This window comes from Drosophila arizonae, chromosome X, assembly GCF_054131065.1.
Source record: "Drosophila arizonae isolate 15081-1271.41 chromosome X, UAZ_ARI_1.0, whole genome shotgun sequence".
Classification (NCBI taxonomy): Eukaryota; Metazoa; Arthropoda; class Insecta; order Diptera; family Drosophilidae; genus Drosophila; species Drosophila arizonae.
The window spans coordinates 25572035-25592098 of record NC_142927.1 but is presented as its reverse complement, the minus strand read 5'-3'; the positions used below and the strand labels follow the sequence as shown (position 1 = coordinate 25592098).

At 43.5% G+C, this 20064-nt stretch overlaps 2 protein-coding genes across 5 annotated transcripts; one reads left to right on the top strand and one right to left on the bottom strand.

The window, feature by feature from the left end:
* Nucleotides 1-8020: 8020 nt before the first annotated feature.
* Nucleotides 8021-9657, top strand: mRpL38 (mitochondrial ribosomal protein L38). Its single transcript, XM_018015122.2, has 5 exons — nucleotides 8021-8257; nucleotides 8328-8483; nucleotides 8554-8911; nucleotides 8971-9269; nucleotides 9331-9657. The coding sequence occupies exons 1-5, from the start codon at nucleotides 8098-8100 to the stop codon at nucleotides 9615-9617; spliced, it is 1260 nt and encodes a 419-aa protein (XP_017870611.1). The 5' UTR covers nucleotides 8021-8097; the 3' UTR covers nucleotides 9618-9657.
* On the bottom strand, nucleotides 9654-19738 carry LOC108618894 (inositol polyphosphate-4-phosphatase type I A). Of its 4 annotated transcripts, none has more exons than XM_018015098.2 (9): nucleotides 19256-19738; nucleotides 18583-18774; nucleotides 18067-18225; nucleotides 17727-18002; nucleotides 16028-16564; nucleotides 15410-15959; nucleotides 11993-13325; nucleotides 10387-11135; nucleotides 9654-10314 (listed from the first exon to the last, which is right to left on the bottom strand). In XM_018015098.2, the coding sequence occupies exons 2-9, from the start codon at nucleotides 18695-18697 to the stop codon at nucleotides 10182-10184; spliced, it is 3852 nt and encodes a 1283-aa protein (XP_017870587.1). In that variant the 5' UTR covers nucleotides 18698-18774; nucleotides 19256-19738; the 3' UTR covers nucleotides 9654-10181. The 4 variants fall into 4 exon arrangements, with proteins under 4 accessions (XP_017870587.1, XP_089330531.1, XP_089330532.1 ...); XM_089474405.1 differs by lacking the exon at nucleotides 19256-19738 and adding an exon at nucleotides 19027-19234; XM_089474406.1 differs by lacking the exon at nucleotides 19256-19738 and adding an exon at nucleotides 18921-19156.
* Nucleotides 19739-20064: the final 326 nt, after the last annotated feature.

Sequence of the window (20064 nt, the reverse complement as noted above, 5' to 3'; positions counted from 1 at the left end):
ATAGAGTGATACAGAGAGAGAGAGAGAGAGAGAGAGAGAGAGAGAGGGAGAGAGAGAGAGAGAGAGAGAGAGAAAGAGAGAAAGCGACATAAAGATCGTGCTGAAAAAACAACTATAGAATAATCGAAAGAGAGAGACAGTGAGAGAGGGAGAGAGAGAGAGAGAGATAGGGAGAGGGAGAGAGAGAGAGAGAGAGAGAGAGAAAGGCATAGAAAGATGCATCGAATAGTAAGATCTGCCGACTTTACTAATCAAAATTACATAGCTTTAGACAATTATATAACACACATACACATATTTATATTTAATGGAATGGTAGATGCCTCTTATAGAGCGACAAGACCCACCTCCAGATATTTACGAGTGCATGCATTTGTATAGTGCAGTAAATCGTGTATTGCATTACGACGTAATGATTACGTACTGGATCGCATCTACGGCGCAACGATGCATTAGTATGCCCGCATTGTTGTCGTTGTTGTTGTTGTAGTTGGGTTCGCGTTACGTCTCATTGAGAATGCAACGGGAGCCGGCGACTGGCTGGTATGCGTACTGAGACTGAGACTGAGACTGAGACTGAGACTGAGACTGGCTCTGAGAACCGAGACAGAGACTGAGAACTGCGCAATATGTCGCTGCTCGCATAGCCAAAGTTCATGAATGTGCGGGGCTTAACTGATCGCAACTGGTGGGCCGATGGCCACAGGCAAAGTGTGCCGCGTGATGGCCAGGGCTGTCGCAGATGGGGCAAGATGGGGCTGCCAAGAGCTGATAAGAGGCATCTGCCGGTGTCTGGGTGCAAGGGTCAAGATGAGCTCAATCTCAGTTTGGGACTGAGCTCGAGTCAAGGTAGCGTCGTCTGTATTACATTCATAGTAGCGAGTGGGTAATTATGTATGTTTGCATAGTATATATATATATATATATATATATATATATGTATATATGCATATGTATGCCAAATCCCCACCAATTCATAATCTCATTTACACACATCCATTTATAGAGACAGCGAGATATAAACGTAAACAGCTCGTGGCACAATCTTATTTATGATTATAAACAATAAAACACATTTATAGCGCGGTCATATAGACAATGCGATCGGGCAATGTGGCTTGCGAATTTCGGAGCGAGTGTTACGTACGATTTACGAGAGGCCAGCGGGTCAGCTAGGTGGGTTATCAACAATGTTGTCGCTATGTTTGTTATTATTGTGGTTGTTGTTGTTGTGGGCGATAAGTTAATGGACAAACAAATATTTAGTCCCAAAGGCAGCTCTTAAAAGCACCTTTGGAATTGGGGTACATACATATGAACGTAGGTATGTGTGAGGTAACTCCTTTCAGCGAGTAACCGAACAACATTTGATGAAGAGCGAGCTAGGACAAAGATCCTTACGAGTCAAGGGAAAATAAGGAAGGAAGATTTATGAATAACGAACGAAGGATGAGGAATAAGAAATGAAGTATGAATAATAGAGAATGAAGAATAAAGTATGAAGTATGAGGTATGAGGTATGAGGTATGAGGTACGAGGTACGAGGTATGAGATATGAGGTATGAGGTACGAGGTATGATATATAAGGTATGAGGTACGAGGTGAAATGAGAAATGATGTATGAATAATAACGAATAAAGATTGAAGAATGAAGAATGGAAAATGGAAATTAATTATGAATGAAGAATCAAGGATGAAGTATGTAGTATGAAGTATGAAGTATGAAGTATGAAGTATGAAGTATGAAGTATGAAGTATGAAGTATGAAGTATGAAGTATGAAGTATGAAGTATGAAGTACGAAGTATGAAGTATGAAGTATGAAGTATGAAGTATGAAGTATGAAGTATGAAGTATGAAGTATGAAGTATGAAGTATGAAGTATGAAGTATGAAGTATGAAGTATGAAGTATGAAGTATGAAGTATGAAGTATGAAGTATGAAGTATGAAGTATGAAGTATGAAGTATGAAGTATGAAGTATGAAGTATGAAGTATGAAGTATGAAGTATGAAGTATGAAGTATGAAGTATGAAGTATGAAGTATGAAGTATGAAGTATGAAGTATGAAGTATGAAGTATGATGTATGAAGTATAAAGAATTAAGACTGATGAAGCATGAGAATGTGAAGAATTGTATGAAGAAGGGAGATTGACGAATGGCGAGCCATGAATGCAACAGACGCCGACGATAAAGACGAGCCGAGAATAAAGGACAATCAATGTGACATGGGAAGTGTGATGAATAAGTAAAAATGAATAGTGAATGACGACTGGAGATAAGTTGTGAATGAAAAAAGATTAATCGTGACTTACGAGTGAAGATTATGAATGAAGAGTCAAGATTGAGACTATCGATGCATGAATAATGAAGAAAAACGAGTGGCGATCAAATTCTGAGGATTGACGAGTGAAATTTAAGGAATATCGAATGAAAAAGATATATAGAATGATAAGTCTTGGCGACTGATGAATGCCAAATGTGGATAACCTAGTAAAACTAGCGTATTACTAGCGACGAGGTGGAAGAATCGAGTGATTAGGGGCGAGTGGAGCGACGACTGACGAGTGCTCAATGCACAGTGACAAACATAAATATATACATATATCTATAATCTAGTTAGCAGTGAGTACAAAGAGCTAGTTTGCCAATGAGTATCAAATAAATATATCGAGTGTCTTATTGACTTACTCAATAAGCAAGAAGTAAAGTTGGCGTGGTTAAAGAATAACGAAACAAATATGATTTAAATATTGAGTAAATCATGAGTAGAGCTTAAGCACTCACTGAATGAATGACTGAAACTAACTAGATCAAATAATGAGTAGAAGAAAATAAGTAGAGTATAGGCAAGGCCAAGGCTTATTAGAGAGTTGACAAAGTCGACAGAGACGCAACGAGAGGCGACTCAATGCCAGCTCGAAATGAGAGACTATTAAGTAACGTCAAGTAATCAGATCAGATGTATTTATATGTAAAGAAAGTGCTCGCTAGTAATTTGTATTTTTATTCAGATTCTGCCAGGGGAAAGGGGTACAGGGAGAATGGGGGTCGGGCAATCAAAAGCAAATGCATTCGAGTCAATTTGATGCAATCGCCGTCAATTACCGCGCACTGGACGAAAGGGAAAGTGCAAAAAAATGCGAGTTCGCTGCGGCGTCTATTGATAAGGACGGTCAGGAACCTTTTCAACTGACTTTGGCATTGCCAGCTAAGTGAATGCATGTTTCTTTCTATAAACAAACAAAAATAAGCAAATAAAAAACAGACTCATTAAGCGATAATCAACACTTCAAACGGCACTCAAATGGGGGTAGAGCCGATGTGGGTATACGAAATACCGAACCCAGATCTTTATCAGATGATATCATATAAATAGCTGTGGTTACCTGAGTACATACCTACACACAATACATATACATATAGGTGTATATATCTAAGGCACATGTCGAGTGCGATCTATATATAATACGTATTATATCTATAATTCTGTGTATGCTCCGCCTGATTGCCCAAACGGGCATATGTTCAAGTATCCCGGACGTGTTGCTTATCAATTATCAGCAGCAAGCAAAATGGACTCTGGATGGGAATGGGAATGGGAATGGCAAAGGTAAATGGTATTTCATACCTTTATGTATACACATGTGTGTGTGTGTGTGTGTGTGTGTGTGTGCATACACATATCATTTACCACCATCTCTCTTAGTCGGGCAAATGCGCTGAACTTGTGAGAATTGGAAAATTGCAATGGCAGCTAATGGCAGAAGGGCTATTTGACAAAGGATGCCCAACGATCCAATCAATACACATTTCCGGCTGCCTCGCCTGGCTAATGAATGTCGTCTGCTGCCACCGGAAGGGGGACAGAGGGTGGGACAGCGACTGAGGACCGAACTGAAGCTAACCGGCTAGAACTGATTCCGGTTCTAGTGCGTGCGCAGTGGAAAGTTTTTTTGTCTCTTCTTTTTCGATTCGTAGAAAATTGTAGTAAACAGAGGCTGCTGGGCACGAGACGAGTCGAACGACAACAACAACAGCAACGAAAGATAAGACAATTGACATTGATTCTGCCTTTTTTCCAAATAGATTAAATGCTAAATGTCAGTCCGAGTTTAACCTCAAAAAGCATAGCAAATGAGAGCGAGAACGAGAGCTAGTGAGAGAGAGAGAGAGTAAGTAGCGTGCTTATGTATATGTGTGTGTGGGCGTTTTGACGGCGTGGGCAGCTCACAAATGTCAAACTCTCAAGTTTAGTAGAAAGGACATTTGGTTAGCACCATGACGTATGAGGTAATGTCGGATTGGGATTGTGTAATCGGAGCAGTTAGTTTTACAAAATATACGCACAATAGCGGCAAATACATACATATGTATATGTATTTATAAATGCACATGTATTTGTGTCTGCATCGTATCTGTGTGTGTGTGTGCGTATTTTGGTATATTTGCTTGAATTTTATATTCACCTAGTGCCGCCGCCGCCGCACTCCTGATGACGGGCCTTTGTTCCGTTGTGCGGCCCGAGCAATGGATTGCCCTTGAGTTTGTCCTTTTCGACCGCCGCTGCTTGGGCGGCAGCGACGCCGGCAGCGAAACTGTTATACGGCGCGCATGCAAACTGGTTTGCTTGGCGTATGCCTGAGTGTGCTCGTGCGTATAACACTACGCCTACTATATAGCAATGTATGTGTGTATGCATGTATGCATGTGAGCGTGCGCCACGTGTAGGCGTGTGTGTAGGAGGCTCGTCACCGGCATTCGAAGCCAGTGATGCGCAGTTTTTTATCCAGCTGGCTTGACTTTGATGTAAAGCGCTAGCATCTCTAGTTAGCTAGTATATATTTTTATATGCAATCGATTAATGCGACGCAGTTTTATGACGTAAATGAAGTTGTTCTCACCAATTCGAAGCGTTATTATAGCTATGTATGTATGTATGTATGTAGTACAGACTCTGTATACCATAGAGTTGGTTTCAATAATTGCAATCAATTAATGTAATTACGCCTGGGATAGGGTTACAACTGTACAAGCAACAAATTATAGCCAAACCGGAAATTAAGAAGAGGGAGAAAATGGAAATAGAATACAAAACAAGGTTCACGGTCACCTAATTCAATGTCATTCCTATCTTAGATGGAAAGGTGAAACTAAAATAACATATATAAATACAAAATAATAATAATAATAATAATAATAATAATAATAATAATAATAATATATTATTATGATAATAAATAATAATGAAATAATAATAATTATAAATGCATGTTTTCTTTTAACAGTTTGTTAACATTCAAATTATAACGAACACAATACGTTGAATGAGGCTGCCAGACCATTCGAAATGGTATAATAATTAACTGAGATTGATCAACACTGTCGTCGTGCAGCTATCGAACTATCGCATATCGGCCGGTCGTCAGCTGTGCAGTTGAGATTGATTTAATAATTTTAAGCCCAATGAACAAATGTTATGTAAAGATTTCAACAAATTTAATTTAAGCTGCTCTGACGAAGAAGGCTAGTATTTACTATTTAATCTATATATATAAAAGAGAGTTGTGTAAAAGTGTCCAAGCACTTATAACTCGAGATCTGCTGGACCAATTTTCATGGTTTTTGATTTGTTGGATTTGTCTCCGCAACGAGTTTAGTATAGGGTCTTAAAAATACTGAAAAAATTTGCCGAATACTTGAAAAACGCGGTTTTTTCCCCAAATGTTCAAATTTTTTTTATACCCAGTAGGCTTGGTAACAGTGACAGTTTTGACAATAGTGTAGAAGTAAATAAACAAATGTAGTCAGTCAGTCTACGGCACAGCCTCGAGCAGGCCAGACTATTCAACAAAAAAAAAAAAAAAAGACTATTCAACAAAAAAAAATTTTTTTCCAAAACAAAAAGAAAAATATTTCAAATCAAAAATTCGAAATTCAAAAAAAAAAAAAAAAGTTAATTATTAAAAAGTGTATTTTTGGCTTTTTATATTTTTGGACTTTTAAACATTCTAAATATTTCAAATCAAAAATCTGAAAAAATTAAAAAAAAAAATCAAAAGATTAAAACCTGACTAATCAAAAATAAATAAAAAATTAAAAATTCGAAATTAAAAAAAAAAAGTTAATTATTAAAAAGTGTATTTTTGGCTTTTTATATTTTTGGACTTTTACAAAAGCTAAATATCTCGAAAGTTCAGGTATTTGTTTGTCTCAAACATAAATTTGTGTAAATTATTTAATTTTATATTTCTCGATTGATTTATATGGTTTTGTGCGAGGGCAGTATTACTATTAATAAAAATGCCGCGTCCTAGAAGATCTAATCTTTCCCGGCGGACCCATAATGCAATTAGGCAACGGAATAGCGCGAGTCAATTATCTGACGAAGAGCGAGAAATCGCCCGAGAAAGGCTCCGCGTTAGTACCCAGCAAAGAAGGGCCTTAATTCGTGCTTCTCAAAGAGAGGCAGCCCGTGAAATGGCAATAAGAAATGGTTCAAGGATTGATTTGAATCGAGCAGCGTTTCGATATGATTGCACCATTGATTACAGCTTGAATCGTTTAGTTTGCATTGGTCCAATGGACGTTGTTTGCCAGCATTGTGGCGCATTGAAGTTTGCTGGTGAAACGCCCGGTTTGTGCTGCCTTAGTGGTAAAGTGACATTGCCATTAGTGGTCTCGCCACCAGAGCATTGCGTTCCCTGCTTTACGGCGAAACACTAGAATCACGACATTTTCTAACGAGCACTCAAAAATACAATGCCTGTTTTCAAATGACTTCATTTGGGGCGGAAATTATTGGTAACGGATATAATCCGACATTTAAGGTAATTTACGTTAAAAATGTTATTTTCTATGACTGTCAAAATAAAAAAAAAAAAAAAAAATTTTGGAATAATGTAGTTTGTTAGATTTATGTAAAAAGTGTTTGTAAATCTAACTATAACTATGGCTTTGAATTTAAAGATTCAAGGCCAGATTTGCCATCGCATTGGATCATTGCAACCTATTGAAGATGCACAGCAAAAATTCTTGCAAATATACTTCATGGGCAATATGGAAGAACAACTTGACCGGCGTCAAGAAATGAACACAGCTATGAAAAGAGCAATTCTCCAAGATTTGCATGCTTAGAAATTTAAACCAACCAAAACTGTGCAATGGAACGCGTTTGGTGATAAGAAAACTGATGAGCAATGTGATTCACGCGTCGATACTCAAAGGAAAATTTAAAGATGAGGAAGTTCTTATTCCTAGGATTCCGATGAGCTCAACAGATATGCCCTTTGAATTTAAACGAATTCAATTCCCGCTTCGTCTTGCCTTCGCCATGACGATCAACAAGTCACAGGGCCGATCTTTGACTATTTGTGGCCTCAATCTAGAAAATGCGTGTTTTTCTCATGGTCAATTGTACGTGGCATGCTCACGTGTTGGCAAACCATCCGCATTATTTGTTCTTGCACCTGACCAAAAAACGAAGAATGTCCTTTACAAGGCGCTTGAATGAAAATCCGATTAATAAATTAATCAGAGTGTATCCCAACCTGAACAACATAGCTTTCAACAATTTTTTACCTAGAAATTATATAGAGGGCAATGCAACGTTTGCCGGGCCAGCTAGTTATATTTATAATTAAATGTAATATTCTGATCTTAAGAGAAACTAACAAGACTGAACAAAGAAGTTCCTTTATTATTTTATTTTAAGAAAATGTTACAAAATGAATTTTAAGCATTTAATTAATTTTAAGACTTTAAATATATATTGGAATATGGAATTGAATACGAATGCATATTGTTCTAGTTTTATGTTGGACTGAAAAATTATTAATATTTTAAAATGAAATAAACAACAAACATTTTTCGCAATGGGAAAACCCTTATTTTTTCTATATATAATAAGTCAGTTATTACTTTTACATATAATTTGAATTTCCAGACGATTTATTTGTTATGGTATTTATAGTGGTATTTTGTAAAATATGAAATAGTATTTTATAGTATATTTTTGAGACCAAATTGGTATTTTTCGTTTGGTCCGGCGCGGTCACGCTGGTTGAGAAACGCGAGGGCCGCACTCTTATAAAACACAATGTCTTTTAGTAATTTATTAATGAAAAACAGCATAAATGGCAGCTTGCGCAGCACACAGACAGCAGCGCTGCTGCTGCTAAACGTGAGCACGCGCCAGGGACACACGCTGCGCGGCAAGCCTCCCGGTGTGGCACGCACGCTGGAGCAGCGACTGCAAGGTAATTTCCATTGATGTAATCTGGTTTCGGCTCCCGTAATTTACTGGCTTTTGATTCCTGTTATGCATAGATGAGAACGTCACCGATGCGGAGATTGTGGCACGCGTTAACATTGGCTTTCCGCAGCTGAAGCCATCGCGTTCGGCACAGCTAAAGGCGCGCCTCGAACACCTGAAGGCCCAGCGCGCCAGCAAGGAGCTGGAGCAACTGGCACGCGGCAATAAATGCAAGTAACTGTAATTCCTTCCACTCACACATAGCCAACTAACTTGAACTTAAACTTGCCCCACACGCAGTGCTCATCGATTTGGACAAGGTGCAAGAGTCCTACGTGCAGAGAACGGGTCAGCATGATCTGCGGCTGCTGGCGGATCACTATGGCATCTTTGAGCATCTGTTTGGCAGCGCCTACTTTGTGCCGCGCGTGCCACTGACCATACGCTACGAGCTGAACGCCGATACCCTCAGCCCCGTCTACAATGGCAATGTGATCAAGCCCTCGGAGGCGAGCAAAGCGCCCTTGGTTAGTTTCGATGGCCAGTTGGATCCTGTTACGGGCAAGGCAGCGCAGGGTGACAGCTACTGGACCCTGCTGGCCACCAATCCAGATGCACACTTCACCAATCCCGCAGCCGAGTGTCTGCACTGGTTTATGTGGGTTACCAAAGATGCCTTCCTTCGTTTCCTCAAATATTTATACATTCTTCTTTTAGTGCCAATATACCCAATGGCAAGATTGGTGAGGGCGAGGTATTGGCCGACTATCTGCCGCCGTTCCCTCCTAGGGGCTTGGGCTACCAGCGCATGGTCTTTGTGCTCTACAAGCAGGAATCCCGCCTAGACCTGAGCTCACACAAGCTGGATGCCAAGGACTACAACAATCTGGAGAAGCGCACCTTTAGCACATTGGACTTTTATCGCCAGCACCAGGACGAGCTGACGCCAGCGGGGCTCGCCTTCTACCAGACCAACTGGGATGAGTCCCTGACGAATTTCTATCACAATGTCTTGCGTAAGCTTGTCGAGCTTAAAGTTATATTCCCAATATTCTCATTTTCGAATGCCATTTGCAGAACTTAAGGAACCGATCTACGAGTACGATTTCCCCAAGCCATATCTGGCCGATCAGAAATTCTTTCCGCTCAAGCAGGCGTTCAATCTGTACATGGACAAGCACCGCGACATCAAGGAGATCAACAAGGAGTACCTGCAGCGCAAGCTGGCCAAGACTCATCCCTTCGAAGGCCCAGAGAAGCCGCTGCGCTTCCCCAACGCCCATCCGCTGCGCGACGTGCCATCCTGGCTGAAAACGGAGATACGCAAGCGCCGACTGGGCACTGGACGCGTTCAGGATTACTAAGCCCACTACAATCCAAATAAATTACACACACCTCTGTTAATCGTTGTCTGATTTTTGGTTTTATTTTGTATTTTGGTTAACAAGTTGCTTTCATGCTCAATCGCTGGAAGTACATGGAATTGATTCGATGAAGTACACGCTGACGAGTATATCGTGTGAATTACATAATAGTTTAAATAAATACGTACATAAATAGAGAAAAGCTAACTCCACACATATACATATATCTATATATATGTGCATATATATATTCATTCTTCTATGGAATAGATTAATGTGTTTAACAAACATTTCGCCTGCAGGCGAAGGCAACTTCCTCCTCCTTCTCCTTGTCCACTCTCTCTCTCTTTCTCTTTCTAACCACCTTTCGGCCTTGTGATGCTCTAATTTAATTAGTTTTTTAGCTGATTAACTTGTTTGATTTTTGGCACAGTTTAAGTGTTATAAATATGTATGTATGTGTGTGTGTTTGTGTGTGTGTGTTGCTCATAAGTACTCGTGTCACTCGCTTCGACGACTTACGACTAAAACAATTTTGTAACTTGGAAGTGATTTGTGAGTGCCTTAGGTCTGGGCCTTGCCGTAGGCGCCCACCGGGGGCCTGTACATGGCCGGCAGCATGATCACCTGAGGCAGATTAAAAGCGTATTTGTGCTTGCCGATATTCTTGAAGACGTTGTCCATGCGCGTGCCCTCACTGCAAGAGAGACAAGAGATAGTGGATGCTGGATGCTGGATGATGGATGCTGGATAAGGGGGGAATACGAACCTGCGCATGGTGCTGAGCACGTAGGGCACTTGTTTGGCCGGCAGCTGGAATTCGCGCACCAGGACGCGACACTGCTCCAGGGTGACGGCCATGCCGGTGCGATCCTTGGCACTCTTGCAGGACGTGAAGCGCAGTCCGCCCATCAGACGGCACGCGTCCTCGGCCAGGTGCAGCACCTTCACATTCTTGGAGACGGTGGAGCGCAGCTGCTGCTCCATATAGCCGAGCAGCGACTGCAGGGCATCCCACTCCGAGACGCTGGCGTCCGCGTCGGCCGCGCAGGTCGCGTTCAGGCCCAGCTTGCGATAGCGACTGAAGTACTGGCTCAGCCGCAAATAGTTGTCCAGGTTGGAGCGCTGCTGCTCGCGCGTCTGCCCCAGCGTGGCCTTCTCGTTGATGCCGATGTTGAAGAAGACGGGCGTGATTTTGAAGCTGAGCGAGCTGCGCCCGGTCGCGGGCAGCGCGTGCTCCGGCACCGGCAGCAGCACCTCCAGCGCCTGCCGCGAGCCCGTTATGCGCGGCATCGGCTGCACCTCGTCCTGGGCGGCCGACACCAGCGTAAAGCTGACCGCCGACAGATCCTCGATGGCGATGCACATGTCGCTCCACATGTCCGTCTCGGAGCCGTACAGCGACAGCAGCCCCTCGAAGTACGCCAGCGGCCCCAGCTCACGCAGCAGCGAGATGTACGCCACATCCACCTCCCTGCCCCACAGCCGCACCATCAGAGCGCTAACCAAAGCCGTCAACTGCGGGAGAGAGAGAGAAAGCAAGCATTAATACAGATATAACCAGATACTAGAAAGAGAGAGAGAGTAAATATCAATATAGACGTAGGATACGGTTGTAACGACTCCGTTCATACTGCACTAGATCTCTATAGTCATAAGGTACTACACCTAAATAAATTTCAATCTCTAAACGGCACTAAGAATACTCCCAACAACCCCTCTAAAGTTCTATCATCTAGATAGATATATCACAATTATATTCATATTGTGCTCCTATATAAAAAAAAAAATTCGGAAACTGAAAATCCCTTTAGCTTGGCTTAGGCATCAAACACCTCTAGCTGTCCTACGGCAACAGTTCTTAAATTGTCATATCTATATATATAGAAAAATTAATTGGGAATTTAAATTGTGGAATCCTTTTGCTCAAGAATCCGATTTATATAGCTAATTTCAAATTGAATCTGTAGAATCTTGTTTTGCAGAATACATTTTCTATATCTCCAAATAGTCAATTTGTAGAATCTGTTTCCCCTAGAGCCCATTTCATATAGCAATCGGTTGCTCTCGAACTCGATTCCTATATCGACATTCGGTTAGATTTACCCAGAAAATCAACTGAAAATTGAAGCATCCTTTTCCTATATCTTTAAGCTAGATAGCTTATTATAAAATATTTATAGAATATTTTTCCTCCAGATTCCGACTCCTATATATTCACATTTATTCCGTATAGCTAACTATACCTAAGCAATTAATTGAGAATGGAATGTGCAGAATCCTTTTCTCCTAGAACACATCATTCTCCACATAAGCCGCTTAGGTCTCTCTAGGTTTCGGAACCATTTATAGATCAGCTTAACGACGAGTCTTACCGCCTGCGAGAAGCAAACGTCGCGGCGGTACATGATGCTCGCCTGGAGGCGATTGCAGCGCACGTCCTGCTGCAGCCGCTGCACGGAGTGCATCAGGCGCGCCGTCTTCAGCAGCCGGTCCATGGCGTGGCGCAGCTTGCGCATGCTGGGACGCAGCTCGCCCACCCAGTCGGTGGTTAGCGAGAGATCGAGGCCGTCGGTGAACTTGTTGCCCTTTTTGGGCGGGGCTGGCGCCGGGGCCGTTGGTGGTGCCGGCAGTGGGCCAGGCGCCAGATCGAGCTTGAGCTGTTGGGTCGGCTCCACGATCACATCGGGCGCCGCTATCACATCGGGCGTCTGCTGCGGCGCCACGGCGAAGCCCTCGCGCTTCAGCGGCACCTTGGGATGGCGCAGCCGGATGGCGGGACTGTCGCTGCGGCCACAGAAGAACTTCAGCTTGCTGACCAGGCACATCACACTGGCCTCGATGTTCAGCTGGGTGAGATCCAGTGGCTCCGGCTCCTCTGTGGGTCGATAGTAGTTCGCTGAGGGCGACGAGCTCATCAGCTTCGTGTCCAGGAAACTGGCGGTCTGCGGACGCTTGCGCACGGCCTTTACCATCTCGTCCAGGTCGATCAACTGCACCGGCGCCGTTGACGATGCGCCCGCCACGCCCTCCCAGCTGGGCGGCAGAGATTGATATGTGGCCTCCTCCGATAGCTCACACTGAGGCTGTGGAGGAACTGCCGCCGCCCCCGCCTCCAGATGCTGGGGCTGAAGCTGCTGCTCCTTCACCTCCTCCTGCTGCTGCTGCTGCTCGAGGTTGCGCAGATGCGCATTGTAGCACTTGACCACATGCTGGAGCGAGTCGATCGCATTGATGTCCAGCGAGCTGGAGGGCGACGTGTTGCTCGGATGCCAGCTGTTGGAGCGCATCAGCGGCTGGCCGCCGCGTGGCCACAGATCCGGGGGCGCCACAACTGGCGTCGCGAAATCCTCCAGCTCCGGCGACTTCAGCTCCAATGCGCTCAGCTGCTGCGTTATTTTGCGGAACGGCGACAGCGGCTCGTTGTCCGGCTCCTCGATGATGCGATGGCGCTCGATGAACGTCACGGCCTCCTCCACAATGCTCGGCTCCCAGATGTTGAGCAGCGTCTGCGTCTTGTTTATCATCTCGTTGCACAGCGGCATCATGTCCCGGGCACTGCGCTGCGTCGCCAGCTGCAGCAGCTGCGACATCAGCTCAACAATCTCCTTGCGCAGCTGCTTGGTCGCCTGGACGGCATCGTTGGCCGCCTGCACCTTGCACGCGTTGCTCTGCTCCAGCTTCCAGGCCTTGCTCTCCTGCAGCAGCCTATCGAACAGAAGGGAAAGAGGAAGCATTATATACTTTATACAGATGTGTGCATATAGAATCTATGATCACAATCCCTTCTCTCTCCCCCTCTTCCTGTGTTTCATATAGAGTCTCAAGAAAATTAAATATTTGTTATCTTAATCAATGAAATTCTTACTGAAACTCTTACTATGCTAAATATATCAACAGGGTATATCAGTTACGTCCAAGTGTATATAGCAGACAGCGGATCTTCTTCTATTATCGGATGAGTTATCGAAAAAATATGATAAACTGCTACTGCGTATGGTATACACGAATATGCATGCATTCGTCCGTCCGTATGTTTGAACGCGTCGATCTCAGAAGATATAAGAGCTAGCGATTTGAAATATTCTTTGGTAATTCTGTGCATTACTCGCGCAGATCGAGTTTAATTCCAAAAATAGATAGCTGCTCCCGTTATTTAATTATCGATTGAAAATCTAAGCGAAAGTCAGTAATAAGAATATATCTCCTAGAACTAGAGTCTCAACATTTTAAATATATATCCGTGTGTATTTAATAGTTCCGATTTTGTATACCCAACTTTTACAAAATCTGTTGTAGCTATTTAATACTGGAAGCCAATGAAAATAATGTTTCATCAAATCATATATGTGAAGCACAGAAGGCATAGCAAATCTGATCACGTCGACAGTTCACATACATCGTAGATGAGGTGGAAAAATTACTTTGAAGCTTTCATATCGTTGTGTGAATGAGTACAAAATTAATAATTTGAAAAAATTATTCATAGAATCATGGAAAACAGCGATGGAAATAACGGAACCAATGGCAGCGACGGTTTCAGCAACGGTGGATATCAGCGCAAGTCCTTGAGAGCCGATCAAATCCTAACTCAGGACGAATTGAAGCATATAAATGATTTGTTGGATGAACGTCTTAGGGAATTAGGCTGGCAAGAGGGGATTCGTAAAAAGAGAGAAGAAATTGTGGCAGCACGAGGTGAATCGGATGATGTCGACCTCGAGGTCTTAGCCTTTGCAAACACATCGATGCCCCGAATCGTGCACATGGAGCTGGCGGAACTCATACGTGATATCTTGCTCTCGCGCAATTACTTTGCTTAAGAGCAATTCTGAGCTATGAGATGTATTAAGTATTGCAGAATACTGAAGCAAATAAAACAAATAAGAAAGCTCTAGTCGGGACTGCTCGACTACGAGGTCTCCTGAACCCTTCGAGCAACTGATATTTCAATAATTATTAGCACATGCACACACACACACGCACACACACATACACACGCACCCACGCATAAACATGCATTGACTGCAGAGGCGGCTTACTATGCAAATTTAATTGCTTAATAACTTTTCTTGTCGATGGACTATATTCATGAACATGGATATGAATGCATTTGCCAAAGCACAAGTCTTTAGTATTAGAAATACGCCTTTTGCAAAGTTAGGGGTGAAGGGTTTATATAGGGGTGGGTACATTTAAACAAAACCCAAAATTGTGTAAAGTACATCTAAATATACATTTAATATTTGGTAACTCTAGCTATAAAGATGTAGGAGATATAATAGTATAGCTGATTTTCGATAGGGTTTTTAATCGATAACAAAAGAACGGGATGAATTATCAATTTTTGGACATAAACTCGATATGCGCACTATATATACGGACATTTTAAAAAACATTTGAAGTCTCTAGCCCTTATATCTTCTTAAATCGACGCGCTCATACATACGGACCGACGGACAGGGCCAAATCGACTCAGCTCGACGCCCTGATCAAGAATATATATACACTCTGTGGGGTCTGCCACGCCTCCTTCTGCCTGTTACATACATTTCAACAAAACCATTATACCCTGATTTCCCACTTTCAATGGGTTCAGGGGATATTTAAATAGAAATATAAGGATTAATAAAAAATATTTTATAATACATATGTATATGTATTTTATAATACATATGTATATAATGTATAGATCTATCTATACATATAAATATATAGTCATTGAGATTGAATAATTTGAGCAAAATTCTCGTTAGATTTATAGAGGAAGATTTGGTAGATTTGGGACTCACTTGATGAGGCCGCCGCACTTGCGACCTTTGGCATCGTGCCGGGTGAAGGCGCCCACGGTGACAATGTCGAGGACGCCGCGACGGTGCAGTGCATCGTTCTGGGCCCACATGCGCTGCACGTGCAGATTGACGGGCAGAAACTCGAGCGCCTCGTCCGTCTTGACCGCCGAGCGCTTGTAGTAGACGCCGTCGCGCATCAGCTGCTGGATGTTCTGCTTGGCCTGGGAGTAGTCCTTGAGCAGGCGCAAGTGCTCCTCGAGCAGATTCATTTGGCGCCAGCGCCACTCGCCGTTCAGCTCGCCCATGCCGGAGATCTCCTGCAGCAGCTCCTTCTCGCGCTGTATCCAAATCGAGAGCAGCTGCTGCGGCACGGCGCAGCACAGCCGCGACTCCAGCAGCGTCTCCAGCACACTGATGTCGGCGCCCAGCGACGACTGCAGCCGATACGAGTGCTGGATGGGATTGATGCACACGTGGCCCACGCCACACTGCTGCGGCACGAACAGGCGCACGCCCAGCTTCGGCGGCAGCGACTGGGTGCGCCGGTGGCCTGGAAACGGAAGTGGAAGAATGAATGAAGGAATGGCCAGTGGCCAATGGATGACAGTGGACACTCACCCTTTGGCCGGGCGCTGCCCTCTGTGGCCTGCTGGAAGAACTGTGTGCTCGAGCGTGGCGGCTGCGTCGGCTGCGTCAGCCCATTGACGGCTCGGTCCAGGCCGCTGGCTGAGGCCAGTTCGGTGGCCGCTTCCGGTGCCCAGGAGGTCAGCGTTATGGAGCCGCACTCGCCGCTGGGCGAGCTGAGCGGCAAGCGCAGCCGCGTCGTGTCCTGTATAACGCCCAGCGCCACCTCCGCGTGGCCCAGCGGCAGCGATGTCAGCGAGACGCGCTCCCGCACGTCGTAGACCGTGAAGCGCAGCCGGCTCGAGGCCTGGAAGCCGGCGCTGCGCAGGAAGCGCATCGTGCAGAGAAAGCTTGGGGCACGCGTACGCTCCAGTAGCTCGGTGCGCGCATGCTGTGTCCACAGGTAATCCTCGCCCGGCTGCAGCACCGAGCAGACGACGCGCGGATTCGGTGCGCGCCCGAAGCTGTCCAGGGGCAGGCTATCACAGGAGATTGCCGTCTCGCAAATGGGCAGCTCCGAGAGCTCCGGATCTACAAGGCGAAGGAGGGAATAGAGAATGATATGCGTGCAACAATTATGAGATTATGCCAATAGGGAATATGTCTCTAGAGCTCTACGATCAAATAAGAACAACAAATCAATTTGTTACATTTTTCATAAGCAAAATAAAGTTTATTCTTTGAATTCAATTTCTTACTCGCTCTCCCTCTCTCTCTCTCTCTCTGCCTCTCTTTCTACTGTTTCCTTCTCTGACTATCTCTTTCGCTGTCTATATACATTTATATAGGTTATTTAAATTCGTAGTTTTCGTATTACAATTACAGAATTGGAATAGATTGCAATCTAAATCAAAAAGTTAAAGCTAAAAGGACGCTTTACAATCAATCAAATTTTAAGCTTAAAGCTCCTCAGAAATGTTTTATATTTGAAAGAGTAAAACTTTAGATTCACAGTTAACATTTGAAGATCTTGAAGATCTTGTACAAAAGTTTTCTCATGCAATCTTTCCGACTCTAACTTAAAAGCTCGCATCTTTATATTCACATCGTATTTATTCACTGATTTCACTTGCTTTATATATTAATGAGCTTTAGATTTGATTAACAAGTTTTTAGCACACCGTAATCGATGTTTTCTTTAGTTTAGCCAAAAAGTTATTCAAGGTGGGTGTAGAATATTCAAAGAAAAGCTTAAAGCTCACAAAGCTCTAGGGCAAGTGCCATTGTAGCATATGTGATGTGTTCTTTGGTTTCGTTTCTACGAGAGTCTCTTTATGGATTAAATATAACTAGAAAAGGCGAAGGCAATGTGGAGTACGATAGAGATTATCAGTTAACTAGACACAACATTTAGTTATAGCACGTGGGTGTGTGTGTGTGTGTGTGTGTGTGTGTGTGTGTGTGTGTGTGTGTGTGTGTGTGTGTGTGTGTGTGTGTGTGTGTGTGTGTGTGTGTGTGTGTATAGGTGTGTGTAGATTAAGCATGTGCAAATTGTGCATAGGTCATCGAACTGAGATAGTAATAGTATAAATTCTGATTGGATTACAGACTAGGAATTTAACATAGATCATGGCCAATGTCTGGGGATTAATCCAGGTTAGTTGAAACTAAATCAAATAGACGCTATGTAAGAAACAAACAAAACAATTTCCAACAACTTGGGCCAGTTCGGCCTAGAACTGTATTAGATCACCTTCAAAGGGCGCCTCGACTGCGGCGGCAGCCGATGTCGACGCCGGACACGAATCGTGGCAAACTGTTGCTGGCAGCGGCAGGCCCTGATCGATGCGATTGCCCATGGCGGCTGACTCGGCGCGCTTGGCTGCGGTGGCAGCAGCTATCTGATCCTCCAGCTGTTTGATTTGCAAATCGATTTGCTGATTGGAGCTCGCCTGAATGCAGCGCACCCAATCGAGCCGTTCCGCCGCACTGTGCGTGACGATGCGTTGCGATGGGCTGTCCTTGAACTCTGCAATGGGTGGGGTGGATTATTAGTTGGATAACTGCATATGCTGAGAGTGTCTGCAGCTCACCTAGATCGAACACATAGCCATCCGCCTCGGGCTCCTCATTGTGTATGCTGGGACGACAGTTCTCCAGCACCAAGACGCCGGCAACTGAAGATTTTGGATTCTTGTCCTTCAGATAGAAAAGTAAGTTTCCACGCAGCTTGCACCAGCATTCCAGCTTAACTGTATTTGGATGACGGACAAGGCACAGCGGGAGCGGGAGAGAGAGAGAGAGAGAGATGGCAAAAGTGCATAAGCAATGGTGAATGGTGAATTGAAGCGTGTGTTGGATTATCTACTGATCTATGGTGGGGTGGGCTTCCACTACATATATATAAATATGCATATGTGTGTGTGTGTGTGTGTTTGTATGGGTCATAAGCGAAAAAGAAAATAATCAGAAATGAAATGAATGGGTAAACGAAGTTAAGCAAAGAACCCGCAACTATAGCCAAAAAACAAAACTGTGTGTGTGTGTGTGTGTGTGTGTGTTTCGTGTGCTGGGGCAATGACTAATTAAGACGCGCTTCAACTACTCACCATCGGTGCGCCAGAAGATTGTCTGGCGCTCGGTTAGAATCAGCAGACCCTCTTTGTCGAATCTGGTTAAGGAATTGGTTGCCAAGCTAGCCAGCTCCGATGTATTAAAGCGCATGCTTCTAGCCAAACTGGGCGACAGGCGACGATTGCGGGTAACTGGCGACGTTTGCTTTAGGTTTCTGGCTGCGACAGCTGTTGGCGAATTGTAATTGAGATATTAAGCGTTTGTTTATATCGAATTGGGGCTATTAAGTGTTCTATTCGTTGGAAAAAAAACTCAAGGCTGGCAACGCAACACCAGCATAAACACACATGCCCCAACACACACGCACACTCACATTACATTTACGTTGAAATTCGCACTTAGAGTTTGATTTAATTATAAAAATGAGTCGCGTTAAAGCCGCAACCAAATGCGGGCACCTAATGGGCGGGCGGGCACACCTTGGAGTAACCGTAGCTGCGCGATTAATAATTCAACAAATAAATAAGAAAAGTATAGAGAGAAGAAGCTAACGTCGAAGGCAAAGGCGAAAATGTAAAAGAAGAAAGCTGAGGGCAAAGCTAGGGCCGAGGCGAGGGCGTTGCATGGGGCAAGCAGGTGCCGCCGCACGTTCATGTTGTATGCCCGATGTACAACATACACATAAACACATACATATGTACTACATACCTCTCTTCGCTCTCCGCGCGTTCTACGCTCTTTCTCTAACACACACTCAAATTAGCACAGCTGACGTTGACAACAGCATCCCTGGCTAAGCGGCGCTTGTGGACCAAACAGAGATTCCGCAATTGAATATTTAGCACATTGACCTAAAACTGCGCACCTCTTCACAAAAACAAAACAATTTAGAATTTCCTTATTATTTTAATTATTATTTTTTTTTTTTTTACAATTCCACAATGTATTTTATTGACTGCACAGTTATCAACTGGCGTAAGCATTGACAGTCCGCTTACTGCTATCGTTTTAGCACTCGCAATCGCCTATTTATGAATTTCGACAGCAAATATTCGCATTATTGCTGTATTGACAAGTTATTCCTTGACATTTTAGTTCGGCACTTTGTTGTTCTTTACATTCATTCTCTACGTTGAATGGCTGAAATGTTGATGTTACTGTTTCTGTAAAGCCACTGTCATTACAGATGTTAGCTTACAGGGCTGGAAAACCTAATATCGGGTTATATTAGCTGACGATTACCGGATTTAATTTTCATATTAAAACTAATAAAATTTATGTATTACGATCGTTTTTAGAAATATGCTTAAAAGTATTCTTTCTTTTGCATTGCATTTCACAGAAAATATGTATTTTTATATAAAACCTGGCTAAACGATATATTGACAAGCGATAGCTCAATATAAAATTAACAAGAAATGATAAGCTACCAAAAGGTATTTCATTTTATATGGCATATTCGACTGCAAGTAAATATGCCAGAGTCATCTTGATGTTTAGGTTTTGAATTAAAAAAA

Excerpts from the sequence above, each read along its gene's own strand:
- LOC108618894 (XM_089474405.1), bottom strand. The coding sequence starts at position 19,201 with ATGAACGTGCGGCGGCACCTGCTTGCCCCATGCAACGCCCTCGCCTCG. Across the intron at positions 18,226-18,582 it reads AATCTTCTGGCGCACCGATG|TTAAGCTGGAATGCTGGTGC; the intron begins GTGAGTAGTTGA and ends ATCCAAATACAG. Across the intron at positions 11,136-11,992 it reads ACGTTTGCTTCTCGCAGGCG|TTGACGGCTTTGGTTAGCGC; the intron begins GTAAGACTCGTC and ends TCTCTCCCGCAG.
- mRpL38 (XM_018015122.2), top strand. The coding sequence starts at position 8,098 with ATGTCTTTTAGTAATTTATTAATGAAAAACAGCATAAATGGCAGCTTG. Across the intron at positions 8,484-8,553 it reads ACTGGCACGCGGCAATAAAT|TGCTCATCGATTTGGACAAG; the intron begins GCAAGTAACTGT and ends CCCCACACGCAG. Across the intron at positions 9,270-9,330 it reads TTTCTATCACAATGTCTTGC|AACTTAAGGAACCGATCTAC; the intron begins GTAAGCTTGTCG and ends TGCCATTTGCAG.